The sequence below is a fragment of the Portunus trituberculatus genome, chromosome 14, assembly GCF_017591435.1.
Source record: "Portunus trituberculatus isolate SZX2019 chromosome 14, ASM1759143v1, whole genome shotgun sequence".
NCBI classification, from domain to species: Eukaryota; Metazoa; Arthropoda; class Malacostraca; order Decapoda; family Portunidae; genus Portunus; species Portunus trituberculatus.
Genome location: NC_059268.1, coordinates 15221407 through 15239773, shown reverse-complemented (window position 1 = coordinate 15239773; position 18367 = coordinate 15221407). Strand labels below are relative to the sequence as shown.

The window sequence follows — 18367 nt, the reverse complement described above, 5'->3', positions numbered from 1 at the left end:
CCCAGTAGTCTCCCACGCCTTACACACCTCCTTTTAGAGAAGTACTGTATACCATTGGGGAAAACGCCCATTCCTGAGGCAATGGCTCTGCCTTGGTGGTGTCACTTGGGCAAAGCTGGACATAACAAAGAATTACCATAATAACTATATCAGCAATAATCAATAACTGATACATCAATAAATCCAAAATTTCAGTATTATTGATAATGATATTGATATTTTGAGTAAGAAAATCAATAAATCCAAATCTTTATTTTGTGATCATCTTAGAAAAATATAAGAATATTTTAAATTCAATGTTTATCCTGTTTTTTTTTTTCATAAATGAGAAATTCAAATTGCATAATTTCTACTTAAGCTATCCCTGATTCAGCACAACCATACATAGCAGGAAAGTTATGACCCCTTTCTTCATTCAAGGCAAGCTTCTAACTGTGCCCTACACACTGGTACTACAGTGTATAGAATACAAGATTACCAAGTCAACAGAATTCACTTGTTACCCCATGACAAGAACAGTCTTTCATAGAGTCCTTCCTGATAGGATACTTAATCACTGTTATATACAAAAGATATAACACTACATACTGAATAACTATGTGAAGACATTCTAGTTAGTGTATACTAAGAGGTTACTTCCCATGGTCTATGCATCTGCATTCATGCATGTAATGTTCAAAACCATAGGCAAGTGTTTTTTTTTTTTTTTTTCCAGTAATTCATACAAAACAAAGTAATTTAAGTAATTTTATAGAGATCCATAGAATACAAGTACATATGAAGCTCATTATATGTACTTTCTTTTACATAATGATTCTTGTTTGTTTGAAAGTGACCATGACACTTTACCAACATCAAATACCCAAGATATCATAAAACAAAAGAATGAAAAAATAGAAAAGTAAGTCAGTCACCAAAAAAACTCAATTCTGAGAGTCAGGTAGTCTGTTAGTGTTCAGGTCCCCAGTATGAGAACACCTGGTCTGTGGCACACTTGTACTGAATGTCAAGACTAGAGTGCTGGAAGTACTTGAGGGTTCGTGACAGCATGTACATGTCCAGGACAGGCAGGACAAGGGTCTGCAAGGATGGCAGTACCTCCACCAGGGATGCAAGTGATCTGCACATCTCCATCTCATTCCCAGTTGGAAGACAACAAAGCTGAAAAAAATTGTCACATTATGCTAAACTTTTGGATGATTTAATTATCAAGCAAGTATTTCATTAAATGTATACTTTAAATGTATACTTAACAGAATGACACACCAATGCCTAAGAAATTGAGTCCCTTGAGATAATTGCAAGAACTTGAACTCAATACTGACAAACCAACATACTCATCATTATAGCACAATTGATGAGTACCTTGGGACTGAACTCAAGACAGATGTTCAATGTACCTCTATCAAACAAGGTGTGACTCACTATATGAATGGAGTTTCAGTTTGAGCACCCAGCCACTACAGTAAATGACTAGAGTGAAAAGCAGCAAGAAGACATACCCGTGTTAGGTGTGGCAGCAGTAATTCTTTCCGTTCCTTATCTGCCACCACATTGACCAGTGCGTTGGCCGTGCAAGTCAAATATTGCCGCCTCTGACTCAGCGACCCCATCCACATGCCAAGGCACAGGTTACGCAGGTTAGGTAAACGCTCCAACACCTCACGCAGAAAGTCCTGACAAAATATTCATAGGAGAATGGATGAATTATAATATAATACAAATATTAGAAACAAATTTTTGGGTCACAAATAGATAATAATTCTGTCCTTGTTCTGATATGTTATTACAAAGTACTGGTGTGAAAGAAATATGCTTTTCATTGGAAAGCTAAAGATGAAGATGGTGTGTGAAGGAAGGCTCATGACAGGGATGAGTGTAACAGAGGAGCTTGTCTAGGAAAATATATGTTAGATTCATGAGCCACCCAATTTTGTAATAGAAGATAAAATCCTTAAACAAAATTATAATAACTGACTAAAATTAATGTTCACTGTTGTCCCTCAGAACTTAGTAGTATAATCTTCACTGAATCCTATACATTTGTCTAAAAATAAAACTTTAACAAATCAATAAGGTCCTCACCTCTGTCTGTTTCTGTTCTGCTTCACAGAGGGAAGCAATGCGCAGAGTTGTCAGGTTATGAGGCTTCTTTTTCTTTCTGGATACTCCTCTTAATCTGAAAGCTGGCCTGACATTTGGTAAAGCTTCTTCACCACCAGCACGAACTTCATTATTGCCATAATTCAAAGCTCTTTGTTGGACAAGCAAAACTGGCTGTACATCAACTTCCCCATCAGCAAACATAAGTCTTTCTAAGATATTCAGGTCCTCCTCCATCATTTGTTCCACTTGCAGTTGGTCCTGACCAACCTGTCTGCGAGCTGCTTCATGGTAGAAAGTTGGATGGATGCTTAGTGTCTTGAGGTTAGGGCAGCCGTCCAGGATGATGTGCATCTTGTCAAAAGAGTAGTGTCTGGTCAGTGTCAGCCGTAGGTTGGTCACGTTAATGAGACATGACATGTCGCTCAGTGGGAATTCCACTAAAGAAAATGTTCTCACTTTATTTGAAAGCAATGAGCAAAACTTTGCAATCTCCTTTTCATTCCAACGAGTTTTCTGCAGCTCAACAGTTGTCAAGTTTTCAAACATTGGTAGTGCTTCTTCCCAGTAATCCAGATCCACTCGACTACGTCTATTCACTGCAGACATAGAATCTACAAATTTAACTTCAGTTAAATGCACAATAGCTTCACTTTCTGATCTGTTATTAATAATACTCCATGCTTTTTTGTAGTTTGTTACAATTCTTCTTGTAAGGCCTGAGTGTTTTCCAAAACATTTTATCTTTGGTTGTAGAAGTAATGTTAATATGTAAATGTCATGTATTATATTTTCATCAAAGAACAATTCATCAATATCAAGCTTTTGTAGGTTTGGGAATTGAAATTTGCAATTTTCCCTGAATTCTTGGTCACTTTCAAATTTATTCACTACATTTCCTGGACGTGGAACATTTGTGGAAGGAATACCAAAAAGGGCTGAAAACATGTCCTTTTCTTTTATAGATGCTTCAATGCTTGGCTCCAAGAAACAGAGGGATTTCAAATGTTTGCAATGCTGACTAAGAGTTTTCAGGACTCCTCGGGTTCCATTGTGCTGTAAAGATATGAAGTGTGTATAAGTTATTGCACTCCCTTCTCTGTAAGGCAATCACTCTTATGTGAAGGTGTAAGGTATTACATTAATCAATATACACCTCCGTATACTGAAAACACTCAAATCACGAGACATGCCTATGTTAATGATGCTAATGCCTCTTTCAATAACTTCCTATTGATAAAGAAAGGTAAACATTTATCTTGAACAATGTAAGTGGAGTTCATCAAACATCAAACATTTTGCTATAGCTAAAGCAAATTTTTCCTTGGACTGGAAACACTCACATATACTTAGCACACTTAACAAATTAATTGCTCTTTTCATCTATGAACTACTGTTTGCAAACAATTTCAGGTGTAATGCACCTGTCTTCATTTTTTTCTTTTTATCTGTTCAGCAGAAATCATATTAAACAGTGGTCACACATCCTACCTGCAAAGATATGTGGGAAAGGTTTGGCATCTTCTCTAGAAGAAGTGACAAATAATTTGCATCATGAAAAGAAATCCCCTCCAGCACCAGGCATGTTGTTGGCAGCATGAAGCTGTCAACAAGTTTCTCCTTTCCTTGGTTCATGAGCACAGACTGTTGTTTCTGATACTCTGCTAGCACCTGCAACATTCCCAAGCACTCATCCTCGGACAGGTACACTCCTGAGCCCAACAGATTATTTTTGTGTTCACACAATACTGCAATCTGAAAGTAATAAGCATCATTACATCACTATTACAAGCATGTTTGCAGCACTAAGCAGGTACGTAGCAAAAAAAAAAAAAACAATAGCTAACAACTGATGATTTAAAGAACTAATGGGAAAGGACAGAATAACCTCACCTGGTCAATTGTCACTTTGGGGCAGTACACCAACATTGCTGTGAGAAACACAGGAGGATTGACTCTGTTCTGAGGCACACCATCAGGCTCCTGTACAGCTGGTCCTCTATCCCCCGGTGGGTGAGAATGCCATAAAAGTGTCTTGCAAAGGTCACCAGAAACTCCACCAGGACAAGCTACAATAACAAACGGTCATTGCATCACTGCTCACTAAACCCACACAAAATGTATAAACTAAAGTCATTTGGTGCAATTCCGTGTAATGTAATCTTACAAAGATTTCCTTTTTCTTTTTTTTTTCACAAGCAATGCATTTTTTTTTTTTTTTTTTTTTGTGTAATTCACCTCGGTCGCCTGCTGGTCACCCAGCCAGTCTTCCCCATTACGGAGCGAGCTCAGAGCTCATAGACCGATCTTCGGGTAGGACTGAGACCACAACACACTCCACACACCAGGAATGCGAGGCCACAACCCCTCGAGTTACATCCCGTACCTATTTACTGCTAGGTGAACAGGGGCCACATATTAAGAGGCTTGCCCATTTGCCTCGCTGCCCCGGGACTCAAACCCGGCCCTCTCGATTGTGAGTCGAGTGTGCTAACCACTACACTATGCTGTGTGTGTGTGTGTGTGTGTGTGTGTGTGTGTGTGTGTGTGTGTGTGTGTGTGTGTGTGTGTGTGTGTGTGTGTAATTCACTGTTTGGTCTGCTGCAGTCTCTGACGAGACAGCCAGACGTTACCCTACGGAATGAGCTCAGAGCTCCTTGTTTCCGATCTTTGGATAGGCCTGAGACCAGGCACACACCACACACCGGGACAACAAGGTCACAACTCCTCGATTTACATCCCGTACCTACTCACTGCTAGGTGAACAGGGGCTACGTAAAGGAGACACACCCAAATATCTCCACCCAGCCGGGGAATCAAACCCCGGTCATCTGGCTTGTGAAGCCAGTGCTCTAACCACTGAGCTACCGGGCCGTGTGTGTGTGTGTGTGTGTGTGTGTGTGTGTGTGTGTGTGTGTGTGTGTGTGTGTGTGTTTCACTGTTTGATCTGTTTGATCTGCTGCAGTCTCTGATGAGACAGCCAGGCGTTACTCTGGAACGAGCTCAGAGCTCATTATTTCCGATCTTCGGATAGGCCTGAGACCAGGCACACACCAGGAAAACAAGGTCACAACTCCTCGATTTACATCCCGTACCTACTCACTGCTAGGTGAACAGGGGCTACGTAAAGGAGACACACCCAAATATCTCCACCCAGCCGGGGAATCAAACCCCGGTCATCTGGCTTGTGAAGCCAGTGCTCTAACCACTGAGCTACCGGGCCGTGTGTGTGTGTGTGTGTGTGTGTGTGTGTGTGTGTGTGTGTGTGTGTGTGTGTGTGTGTGTGTTTCACTGTTTGATCTGTTTGATCTGCTGCAGTCTCTGATGAGACAGCCAGACGTTACCCTACGGAACGAGCTCAGAGCTCATTATTTCCGATCTTCGGATAGGCCTGAGACCAGGCACACACCAGGAAAACAAGGTCACAACTCCTCGATTTACATCCCGTACCTACTCACTGCTAGGTGAACAGGGGCTACACGTAAAAGGAGACACACCCAAATATCTCCACCCAGCCGGGGAATCAAACCCCGGTCATCTGGCTTGTGAAGCCAGTGCTCTAACCACTGAGCTACCGGGCCGTGTGTGTGTGTGTGTGTGTGTGTGTGTGTGTGTGTGTGTGTGTGTGTGTGTGTGTGTGTGTGTTTCACTGTTTGATCTGTTTGATCTGCTGCAGTCTCTGATGAGACAGCCAGACGTTACCCTACGGAACGAGCTCAGAGCTCATTATTTCCGATCTTCGGATAAGCCTGAGACCAGGCACACACCAGGAAAACAAGGTCACAACTCCTTGATTCACATCCCGTACCTACTCACTGCTAGGTGAACAGGGGCTACACGTGAAAGGAGACACACCCAAATATCTCCACCCGGCCGGGGAATCGAACTCCCGGTCCTCTGGCTTGTGAAGCCAGCGCTCTAACCACTGAGTTACCGTGTGTGTGTGTGTGTGTGTGTGTGTGTGTGTGTGTGTGTGTGTGTGTGTGAGAGAGAATCTCAAGACCACTTTCTTACATCAGGAAAGAAGTAAATTAAATATTTCATTCATATTTTTTAAACTTTGCAGACTTATAATTGCTTTCAAGTTGATAAGAAACCTGATCTCTTACCCGGTCCTCATTTCGAGTCATGTGGAGATGCCACACATTCCTGTTGAAGTAGCGAGCAATGGACCAGCCACACAACTGGTGCAGCCGCCTGGGCTTCATGGCTCCTCAGCACGCAGAGAGACGAGGCCTCCAGAAACAGCTTCAGTTATAGTCAGTAGGAAGGGTAGAAGTGTGTAATACTTCTTTCTTGTCTTCTTACATCGAAGCTGTAAATAAAATATCAATTACCATTATTGCTACAACTATTACCATTATCATGGTTTATCTATATACCTACATACTGGAGTGACAATCCCACACACTGGCTCGCACAACACTGGGTCTGTCCTGGGCTGCACAGTGACATATCACCCACAGCTGCTTCCACTATCAGCTGGAGTGTTCACAGCAGGCTTTTCTACTGTTTTTCTACCCTGTGAAGTATTTACCTCTTGTCTAAGAGGCCATATTTGGCTAAATTGAACAAAAATCATACGAAATTCCTAAAATATTAATGAAATCAAACACAAACTAACCAAACCTAACCTAACTCAGCAAGGTGGGCTGAAATGGGCTGGCGGTGCAATAGGCCATCACCACCCAACAGAAGCCCAGACTCGCTGCCACGGGGAAATACCTCAAGGCAAGGTGTGTCACGAGTGATAACCACAAATCCACTTCAGAAGTAGATGAAATCTGAAAATGTGTATTTTTTTTCCTCATGAATCATCCTTCCTCCACAGAGCAGCGTGGTGAGAACAGGGGAGAGCTATATGGACCCCAGACAACCGGGAGAAGCAGCCAATAAGTGGTGATCGGACTGGACGCGAGCACAATGGCTTGACCTCACCTGCCACCTGGTGAGGTCAAGTTTGTAGATACTCCCGTATCTACAAACAAATAAATAAATTCTCAGTAAACAGGTTGGTTTTACCTTCGCTAACATCTGCATAAAAGAGTTCCTTAGATGTTTAGAAATGCGTCTCAACTTACTAACTTTCCAGGTGAATGGCAGCTATTGTATCTTTCTTGGCCAAGACTGGCCTGTGTTTACTACTATTTACCTAGAGATTAGAGGGCGGTGGCTCCGCCCTGGCGGTGCTGTGTGAACTGCTTCCACCTCGTTTCTGAGTCGTTTTACAAAGAGAGTTCTCATACTATAAGTATATTTTTGTATTACAAAAAATAGTGTTAAGATGTCTTCAGAACTTAGAGATGCTTAGTCAATGGTAAACTTTGTTATATATCTTGCTGGTGATATTATCGCCAAGCATGTGTTTAAAAAGCGAAATGTTGCCTTCATGCATATTTGAAGATATCAGAATATCTGAAGAATGTTTCTTGCCGGGAAAAGTTTTACATTTTCCTGTTGCATATGCAAGGGATCTGGTATATACATGTTCTTATTTTGATTGAGATTTTTTATACCTACTTAGGTAGGTGAATATTATATTATAAAGCAAGTTAATTTTTAAATAAATAATCTGTCATTTTTGCATTGTTTTGTTTGTGTTTTAAAATTACTATCTATAATCCCTATTCTTGTGGAAATTTTAAATACATTATTGATTATTGTATTTTATGGTAATCATCACACTACAGTATTTTATATTCAAGTATTGTAGTATATTGATATGATTTTGTATCCAAAGACCAAATATTACACATCAGTGCCAACTTTCCAATCAATGGAGTCACGCGGGGGAGACAATCTTACGCCTCTTTCAGCACCTATCATGACGCGAGTATAATGCTTCTCTTTGGCAGGTACGTTGTCCTGCACCACGCATGTGTTTAGCAGAAATTGGTCTACCTAGCAGCTGGTACTATGGAAGGAACTACGCTCCTCCAGCCCGAGGTGGGCACCAAGTGAAGATTGCACCACGCCGTGTGTTTACCGGGTGAGGGCTGCAGGGGAGGCGGGGATGAATTTTTCAGCATGGATTATAACTCTAGGGGCGATCAGCACCTCACGTACGCCCACACAACACTATCGAGTCAACTGGGGCAGCTCTCCCTATCCCGGGCGGAGCAGCAGATGGGGCCACGAGAGGCTGCCAGCCATGAGGGCAGCAGGACTGGAGGTGTGTATGAGGGCAGCCACCCCTACACTGGCTACCTTCCCCCCACTCACCAGCAGGACTCCGCACGCCACGCTCGCCAGCAACGAATGTTTCACCAGCATAGCCAAGATTTGTTAACTACATCAAGTCTAACTTTGGACACTCATGCACTGTCCACCTCCCCCTCCCCTCGTCAGCTGCCATCCCCGATCCCTCAGGAGTTTACCCCAAAGTCCTTCTCTTCCCTCGGCGCACCCTCAGCCCGGAGCACCAGCCATGCCCTCTCCCTCTCCTCCTCCCCCATGAGGTCTTCTCTGGGGACGACTCACCCAGCCTCCCTCAGCCCAAGACCTGACCTGGGCATCAACTGTGTGGGTGTCAGCAATCAGTCCTTGAGGCAGGCCAGGTTGGACAGTGTGCAGCTGGCCTCTAGTCTGCCTACACAGCTGACATCCACCCTCTCCTCACAACTGACATCCTCAATTCCCTCCCCACTGCCTTCAAGTCTTCCCCCACAGCAGCTCGCTTCAACTCTCCCTTCACAGCTGACACCCCCCATGTCTTCACAGTTGTCGTCAAGCCTGTCACCACAGCAACTAGGCCCCTCCCAGCCTCCCCAGCAGCAGGCTCTAGCTGGTCCATACACCACACAGATGCCCCAGCAGAGTGGTGGCTTGGTAGACCCAGGGGTTGGATTGTCCTGGCACCCTGCGGCGACTGGGAGCCCAATGCAGGGGTACTCGCAACTCCATGCAGGCTCCACTCAGCATCCACCCAACAACCTGACCATGCTGGGAGTCAACCAGTATTCCAACCAGTCACTAATGAATGGCCAGATTAACCACAGCCTACACTTACAGCAAACCTTCCAGTCCCACCATGTACCCTCACAAGTTCAGTACAGCAACATGGACTACTCGGGTATGCAGCAGCAACAGCAGCAACAGCAACAGTACCACCAAGGCTTTGATCAGCTGCAGTCCGTAACTCAGAACTCAGGGAATTATCAGTTTAATATTGACTATGTGGACAACTCTTACCCTCAAGGCATGTACCAGGACTATTACTATGGAGACTACCAGTACAGTGATAATTACTGCAGCCTGGGGGAGGGCTTCCTGGATCCCAACCAGCTCAATTCCATGGCCATGCGATCCACCACACCCTATGGAGATGAGACAGTGGAAGATCTCGGACCAGAGGAGGTGCGCTGGTTTTACAAGGTGGAGGCTGATAAGAAGTGGACACCATTCATTGGCTACGACTCTCTACGCATTGAGTGGAAGTACCGGGACTTGCTACAAGATGTTAGATCTGAAGAAGGAGGAAGTCCTGTGGGCAAACCCAAGTGGTCTGGAAATCTCTCCCCGAAGGACAAGCAGGATGGAGCACAGCAGGATGTGGACAGGATAGTGGTGCGTGGAGGCTTATATGAAGTGGATGTGAAGCAGCGCAAGTGTGAGAGTATATACTGGCAAGGTGGGCATCAGGCAATACTTGTTAAAGCACCACTCAGAGCATTTTGATCCCTTTACCTAAAGATGTTAATAAAGTATCCAGTTGTCATTTTCAGTATTCACAGACATAATAAATATTTCTAAAAGTAGCTATGTACATATTGTTGAGGAGGAAATGACTAACTTATAATGAGACTTTTATCTTTCATTGCTGTGTTTTTAGTGAATAATAATGATTTGTTTAGCCTTTCAAGTACTGTATGATTCTTGTCATCCAGAAAAACATGATGCATATTTTCTAAGCATGTACTTTGATCTGTCAATCCTGTAGGGGAAGTTTATATCATAACGCGAGGGACTTGGTTCTATGACACATGGGGGCCAGTGGAAGACAATGTGGCAGACCGCATAGAGCTGGAACACTTAACTCACTTCAGGGGGCACTTACTGTCTTCACAGAGACTGGACGACACCACCAAAGAAGGTATAGGATGTGGTAGGCCAGAGCTGAAATATAGTATGCTGAATTATCTGTTCCTCCTTGTTTACTGTGCATATAACCTGTCAGCTTATTTTTTCATGTTTTAGAGCTGTGAAATATATTGCCAGTGTGTCATCAAGTCATATTGCATAAATAGGTCTCATCTTTGAAACCTTTTGACTGCACAAACAACTTTACACTGAATTTATTACATTTAAAACTCATGTTAAAGTTTTCACCCCCCAGCCGTCCACAGTCTGTCATTACCTGAAGGAGACGTAGAGTGGTTTAGTGCCTCTGAGGTGTACCTGACCTCAGATGCCACGCCTTCCCGCCTCATGCGTTCAGTGGGCAAGAAACTCGGCTTTCAGAGGAGTGAGTACTGGGGATTAAATGTCTGCCTTATCCATGTACCCTTCTGATGTCTTTAGTTAAAGAATACTAGCTGAGATGAGGCATCACATGAAACAATTACCTACTGTCAGAAGCCATGTAAGCTCTTTTTTATCATATACTGTATTGTGTTCTCCCTCTATCTTGTAAGATTTCAGATATGCTGGTAACTTTACTGAACAAAAGGAAGTAAGTGAATTATGTTGTCAATGGTGTTATTTTGATGCCTCATGCTATCTTCCTCAAGCATCACTATCACTCCTTCCTATTTCTCTTGCACTCCTGTTCTCATGATATCAGTGTTCTCAGAATAGGATGTGTTTCACTGTTTGATCTGCTGCAGTCTCTGACGAGACAGCCAGACGTTACCCTACAGAACGAGCTCGGAGCTCATTATTTCCGATCTTCAGAAAACAAGGTCACAACTCCTCGATTTACATCCCGTACTTACTCACTGCTAGGTGAACAGGGGCTACACATGAAAGGAGACACACCCAAATATCTCCACCCAGCCGGGGAATCGAACCCCGGTCTTCTGGCTTGTGAAGCCAGTGCTCTAACCACTGAGCTACCAGGTGTGTGTGTGTGTGTGTGAGAGAGAGAGAGAGAGAGAGAGAGAGATGCTACATCACTTAATATTTTTTGTTTTATGAAGGCTTAACTCAAAATACAAGCTTACCATGGAAATGTTATTAAGCAGTTCATGGTCCACAGCCTGTAGAGTCCTGTGGGTAGCTTCTGAGTGCAAGGCTATCATTGAATAAGGTGTGTGATTGTTGTCCATGTACTTTCTCTACTCGACTATCATTCTTCATTCCATTGAAACACTCAACACTTTCTTCCCTACAGTATGTTTTGTTCTGTCACCAGCCTCACATAAGTTGTAGATAATAAAACATATCTCAGTGTATATAATATTTAGATTTGATAAGAAAAATGTAGACAAATTAAATGTGACACACTGTATTAAACACTCAACATCTGACCAATACTCAAGCAAAGCCCATTGAGTTTTAAAAAGATATATAATATATTTCAGAGGGTTTCATTTATTTGGTACTATCTATTTTTTCCTTTTAAGTTGACAGTTGGTTTATTTGCCAGAATGGAAGTTCATATTTTCCAAAATCCACTGTAAACAACCTGCTTCTTATTTGGTGTTGTGGTCCTACAGGGTGTTGTAACAGTCATAGTTGGTGAAGAGATCTGGTGGCCAGTGTAGGTTGCTATCATTGTTATGGTTATTGAGAAAACTTGGTAGCTGAAGTATATCAATGTCACTCTCATCATGGGTGGGGCAATCCGACAACCTCATGTCATCCTTGTACTGGGTGAGGAGGTCTGGTGGCCAACACAGGCTGCTCTTACTGGCATGACGGATGAGGGAATCTGATACCATTGTGCCATTGTCACTGCCATAATGGATGAAACCAATGGGAGTCTGGTTGATGGGACAGCCCATATCTCCAGGACTGTGTGGGATGTTCTGTGTGTTGCAAGATATAGCTTCTGTGGCCACATCCTGAGTACAGTAAAATTTGATGTAAAACCATACCACTATCACTATCACCATTGTCACCATCACTACCATCATAGCTGGCAAAGTACTGGCCAATAAGAGGGGATGGTTGATGTCACTGAAGGATGAATAACCATACCTTGATCTATAGGGAACCACTGTCACCAGGGAGGCTGAGTAACCCTGGCAGTTGAGGGTGAAGAGTTTGTCCTGGTTCTCCAGAAGGTACAGCTTCACCTGCTGCTCTTCCATCACGACTTTAAAGTGTGTCCACCTCTTCTTACTATTGGAGACAATGCTGTAGTTATCTTTGAGAATATCCTCTGGCGTGTTACATCTTGCTCCCTCCAACACCATTAAGTTCTCAGGTTCCTGCCACAATGCCATGACACCACACATATCTCCTCTTGTGTTGTACAGCCACATTTCAGTTAATGATTCTTTTTTCTCCAGGCTGAGTAAGAAGGGCAGGGCCAAAATCAGGTTGGTGGTGTTGGTAATGTGACATGGTAATTCAGGGCACTGGAAGGCCTTCATGGTAACCTTGGGTGTGTAATTATAGGTTTGATTACACACACCATCGAGAATGCTTCTGTCCAAAATGTAATAGCCAACAGCTGATCTCAGCAACAGTAGCAGCAGTGGCAGCAGTGTGGCCATGGTGTGGTACTGTAGGAGAGTGTGGAGGTACTATGATACTAAAGTTGTCTTCCTATCTCTTGCCACTTCCAGGAAAAGCTTCCTCTACCTTCTCTATTGTGTAATGGTATTGTTTACATTTTATCACCTCATTATCATATCTTCCTGTTAGCTGTTCCTTTTGTTGTGCTGTGGTGAAAGTTCACTCAATGTATGAGGAGGTGAACTTGTATGCGAGAAGGAATATCTATTTATACCTAATTTTTAATCATCTGTTATGGCACACTATATGAATCAGTCTTCCTCATTGTTTGTATTGCTAAAAATGTTGAGTATTATTGAGTTAGTTGCAGAAAAGTGAGGTGCTTTCTTTATTTATTATTTTGTGCTTTTGACAGTCGATCACTTGTTTGAAGAAAGGGTACTTACTAAATATACCCAAATTTGCCTGTCACATTTTGAAAATTCTTGCTGTTACAATCACCATATTCATCCCTACAGCTGGGTACAAGCTGCACCGCGGATACAGCATAGATGCAACGTCCAGCGACAAGCCACCCGATATTAACCACATTGTTTTTGTCATCCATGGCATTGGACAGAAGATGGAACGGGGACGCATCATAAAGAACTGCACTGGGTAAGTTTGTTTGTATGATTCTTACTTGTAATTAAAGTCATACTGTATGAGGATAAAGTGTGCATATAGAGCAGTGTGATGAACAGCTCTTATGAAAGTCCACATAAACTCAATCATGACAGAATAGATTTCACCAACATGAACTCATTTTTGTTATTTCTATTGTTATAAACTTGATACTAGCTATCACCTATTAGGATGAATATAAATAGGTTGATTTGATATGAAAGAGAGCACATCCTTTATATATCACAAATGATAGATAACATCTGAATGACCAAATTTTCACCAGGTTAAGGGAAAGTGTGAACTATCTGAAGCAGAAGTATTTCCCTGGCATGAGCAAGAGCAGCAGCACCGTGGAGTTCTTCCCTGTGGAGTGGCGGTCATCACTGGTCCTGGATGCTGGCGTGATAGACTCCATCACTCCTCAGAAAATCCTCAACATTCGGCAGATGCTAAATGCTTCATTCATGGACATCATGTATTACAACAGTCCACTCTATAGGGATGAGGTACCTAGCATTCTACCTCTTGAATTTCATGTAAATATTTCTTGGATATGTTTTTTCTTGTTATAAACCACTTGTCATTATCATTAGTTCATTTTAATGCTCTTAGTTTTTTTGTATTAACTTTTTTTTTTTTTTTTTTTTTTTTTTAATGTTGTAGCTTATAGTACCTGTAGGTCTACTTGAAGAGTATGGGAAGCACTGGCCAGCTTCCACCCATTAGTGGCACAGGCAATTTTATTTATAGTGGTACCCAAATTATTAGGCCCCATATCACCACCCAAGTGTATCTTTGGTGTAACGCAGTTACAGCGCCACCTAGAACCTGGGTATCATGGTGACATGTAGGTAACTTTAAACCACTTGACTAATGACAAAGTTTCAAGACAGCACCTGGTGGGATTTGAACCTACATATGGACGTCTGCCTGATCCCACACTCACCACCTTATCCACTACTTTCTTGGATGTCCTTCTGTAGAGAGAGGATCACAGCATCAGGGTGGCATTTCTTTCCTTAGATCATCAGTGGGTTGACAAATGAAATGAATCGCCTGTACACAATGTTCACTCAGAGGAACCCTTACTTTGAGGCCAACCGGGGCAAGGTATCAATGGTGGCACACTCTCTTGGCTGTGTCATCACCTACGACATCGTTACTGGCTGGAATCCGGCCAACCAGTTTGATCAGCAGCTTGTGCAGTCTTTGGTGAGTAGACTTATGGTAGAAGTAAATTCAGAAGATAATTTACTGATTATTAATGGAGTATTTGTATGATAGCTTTAGGAATATCAATCTAATATCTAAATAAGAAGTAAATTGGTGATTTCTGATGCTGATGTGTAAATGAGATTGTTGAAATTACAGCATTACATATCTTATTTACCTGATGATTGAAGATTATCAATCATAAAACTGTCATGTTTGTGCTTGGCTGTACAGACAAGTTAAAGTGATGATATGCTGCTTACAGATCAAGAACCTGGAGGAGGAAAAGAAGTACAAGAGGGATTATTCCACAAGCCTTAGAGAAGAACTACAAGTACTTCTCAGTAAACACAAATGCAGTCATTCTCAACCTTCATTAAATTTTAAGGTACATAACTTGGATAGCTTTCTTAGGATAATAATTAGGATTACTATGTAGACTACTATTGTTGAAGCTTAAACACCAACAAAACTCTAGAACAAGTTATTTTTCTTTGGCAAACTAAGTTACCATTTACATTTCAGATAGAGAATTTCTTCTGCTTGGGATCTCCTCTAGCAGTCTTCTTAGGTCTAAGAACAAAACCTTCAGGTGAAACTACAGACATTATCCCCCAGAAGCTGTGCAAGCGTCTGCTCAATATCTTCCATCCAGCCGATCCTGTGGCTTACAGGTGTGTACTGTGCTGTGTACATCTTGTCAGGAAGAGAGGCTTTTAAGTTTATTTGTACATTTTAATTGTTTTTAAAGGTCATCAAAATTTCATCCCTATTAAACATATTTTCTTTTCAGGATTGAGCCTCTGCTCTGCCCAGAGTACAGCAATATCTCTCCAGTCCTCATTCACTCATACAATGCAGCTGAGAAGTTGCCTTACAGTGAAATGCCTTTGGAACCCATTGGAATAGCAGGCCGTGATAAGGAAAAGGAAGGCAAAGAAGCTGGGGACAAGTCAAGAGCAGACTCTGAATGTAACACTCCTGTCTCGTCTGTCCCCAGCACTCCAGTGAAAGGTTGGTCACTGTATCCTGTTGTTAGTTATGTGCCCTGAGTCTAACATGAAAATTGTGTATATGTTTGGGTTCTGTATAACAAGATGATCCTGCGATAAAGTGGAACATGAGGCTTTTATCAAATTTCTAATGGTCACATTTAAACAAGATTTTGGAGGTACAGGTCCATGGGTGAAGTTGTATCGCAAGGCAGAAAGTGTCACACATAAAATGAGCCAAATGGGTCATATGTTCCTTCCAATGCCATTGAAAATCCTCATTCCCCACAGCTATGCATGCCTGATTAGTTATACTGGGCCCATGGCAGACAGAGGGCTCAGCTTCAAAGCTCTGTGACCTTTTACAGGAATAAATAGAGGAGGTGAGATTCCCCAGCCCCCAACCTCACCCCCCTGTATCATAGCAGCACACAAGGCTGCTTACACCATGCAAGTGGTGGGCGATGGGATCGGCTGTTCCAGAGGGATTTTGAATTGATGAAACTTTGAAAAACCACATTAACGTGAAGATGAGCTTCACTTACATAATTTACTGTATATATACATAATACTAGTGTTAGTCTTTACTAGACCTTGCTCTTGCTGACCTGTTAGTTTGATGCCTATATAGATATTAAGCAGTACACTAGTCTGTCTAGAGAGAAAAGAGTAAAAATGTGTGTGAGTGGGGAATGTCTTAGTGAATTTGTGAATGATCCACATAGTAATTGTCCAATCTTTCAGGAGGAGCAAGTTCATGGAGTCTTTGGGGACTGATGAAAGGCAGCAAGAGATCAAGTGACAGTGGCTCCACCATCCCTGAAGTAGCTTCAGTCCTGCAGGAAGGAAGAAGTGGGTTCACCTTAAATCTCAACATATTTTATGATTTGAATATTTACAGTAATATTGATCACATATTAAACCACAGCCTTCTACTGCTAGGCTTTGTTCTAAATGATTGGGAGAAAGCACAGAGAAAGGAGATTTTATGTGAAAGTAGAAGGAAATGAATATGACAAAGAACTAAAGAAAAGAGTGATGACTGAGGATGCCATTGTAGGAGGTAGTGAAATAGCTTGGAGTGATGAAAAAAGTTAAACATATCATGACCAAACCTGCCCATGGAAAGGTAATTTTTTTTTTTTTCTTGTGCCACTGTTCCCAAGGTATAACACCAACAAAGTCAAGCTCTTTTTTGAACCATGTACATATCCACTCGATGTTTCATACAATGTGACATGTATCTCACTTTTTACTGATTATTCCCATTATTATTTTTGTTTTCTTCTGTGCCTTTCTGTTGTCCAGGCCAGAGAACATACCTGGAGAATGATACCATGGTTGACTTGGAACACTCCAGTAAACCTTTAAATATGTTATCAATAAACCTGAATCTCACAAGCTAAGAATATTACATCTAAGGAAAATAGTTTTCACTTCAGAATTTCCATTCTCAAATTAACATATACCACTACTTGAAGGCTTAATTTCTTTTGGCATTAATTTATACTGATGTGTGTAAGTGTATACTAGACTGATAATCCTCAGAAAAGGTAGCATTTCATTTACTATTTGTATATGCAAATAAGTTGCATGATGCAATTTATGTATTTCAAAAAGGTAATACAAGTAATGAGGTTTTAAAAACTACTGTTTTTTTTATGTTGCTTTTTCATCTTAAATAGTACAAGTTAGTCGTATTCATCTGAATTATCAAACACAGACCACAGCTTACCACATTAAATGATCGAATATAGCACACAAAAAAGAGAGCTTGAAAAATATTGTTTAGTGTGAGCATGGCATAGCAGGCATAGTTAGTGTAGCTATAGTAGTGTGGCTTTCTTAGCTTCTGGTGTGAGACATCCCATACAAACCTGTCTGCATGGTGTTGAGATTATTGAAGAGGCTGTGATTTGGTCATACATGCTCAGTAATGTTGGTACTCATAGTAGTAAAGGGATAACCAACACACAGCTACAGTAATGTGGAGGCATTATTATTTGTCACAATAGCAAAACAACCTAGTAGCTGTGACAACAATCAGCAACCATGCACTCTAGAGGTAGTTGTTGCTGAATAAGACAAATTATAATCAATGATTAGCATTTTTGTGTGTATTTGATACGACTATTGCCATCTTTATTTGATGAATCTCTTCACAAAAATGTGGACACTTAAACATTTGCAGGTAAGTTACACAATGCAGCCCCAAATAACTGAGTGTTTGTTTGCACTAGCATTGGCTGCTGCTATAACCAATATGTTTCTCACAGAAATGTTCCGGCTTTGAATGCTCTCCAAGAATTTGTCTATTGAAATGTTAAGTTGCATCATGAAGCCATTGAACTGCCAGCAAAGATATAAATTGTGAATATTTCAATGGAAAAGTGGATTGGAATGAGTCATAGTTTTTATTTATTGTGTTCTTGCAACCAGCTATTACACTTCAAATAAGATGTAATGTAAAACAATTTATGCATGTTAACATGACATACATTAGTTGTTAATGGATATTCTTTCTCATCTGCTTTGATACTTGCCACTGACAGGAATCCTATGGAATGTCTCATGTCTTAGACTCTTCTCTACCCACAGGAGTATAAGAATCAAGTCATAAGCTCTTTTTATTTATTTGTTTTTATGTTTATTTTATATATTTTATCATTATGAATTTTTATTCATTTTATTGATATGTTTGTTTGTTTTACTTAACATTAACAAGTTTTATATTAACTGCTGAGTTGGTGCATGTGCTGACTTCAGATACT

At 41.4% G+C, this 18367-nt stretch overlaps 2 protein-coding genes across 5 annotated transcripts in view; one reads left to right on the top strand and one right to left on the bottom strand.

Annotated features, from left to right (window-relative positions):
- Positions 1-18367, top strand: part of LOC123503874 (phospholipase DDHD1-like) — a 171599-nt gene that overhangs the window by 145194 nt on the left and 8038 nt on the right. Inside the window, exons 3-14 of one of the 4 annotated variants that reach the window (XM_045254017.1) lie at positions 6935-7114; positions 7959-9733; positions 10043-10195; positions 10439-10567; positions 13245-13383; positions 13676-13898; positions 14416-14604; positions 14870-14992; positions 15130-15278; positions 15398-15618; positions 15965-15979; positions 16341-16448. In XM_045254017.1, coding sequence (XP_045109952.1) covers positions 8131-9733; positions 10043-10195; positions 10439-10567; positions 13245-13383; positions 13676-13898; positions 14416-14604; positions 14870-14992; positions 15130-15278; positions 15398-15618; positions 15965-15979; positions 16341-16448 — 3052 coding nt within the window. In that variant the 5' untranslated portion in view covers positions 6935-7114; positions 7959-8130. Of the gene's footprint in view, positions 1-6827; positions 7115-7958; positions 9734-10042; positions 10196-10438; positions 10568-13244; positions 13384-13675; positions 13899-14415; positions 14605-14869; positions 14993-15129; positions 15279-15397; positions 15619-15887; positions 15980-16340; positions 16449-18367 lie in introns of those variants that run through there. The other 3 variants (XM_045254018.1, XM_045254019.1, XM_045254020.1) reach the window with 3 other exon arrangements.
- On the bottom strand, positions 238-6311 carry LOC123503442. The gene is given in 7 exon segments (XM_045253206.1): positions 238-1161; positions 1503-1676; positions 2086-3159; positions 3595-3858; positions 3997-4064; positions 4067-4172; positions 6213-6311. Coding segments are annotated over 7 exon segments (1998 nt in total). The 3' UTR covers positions 238-948.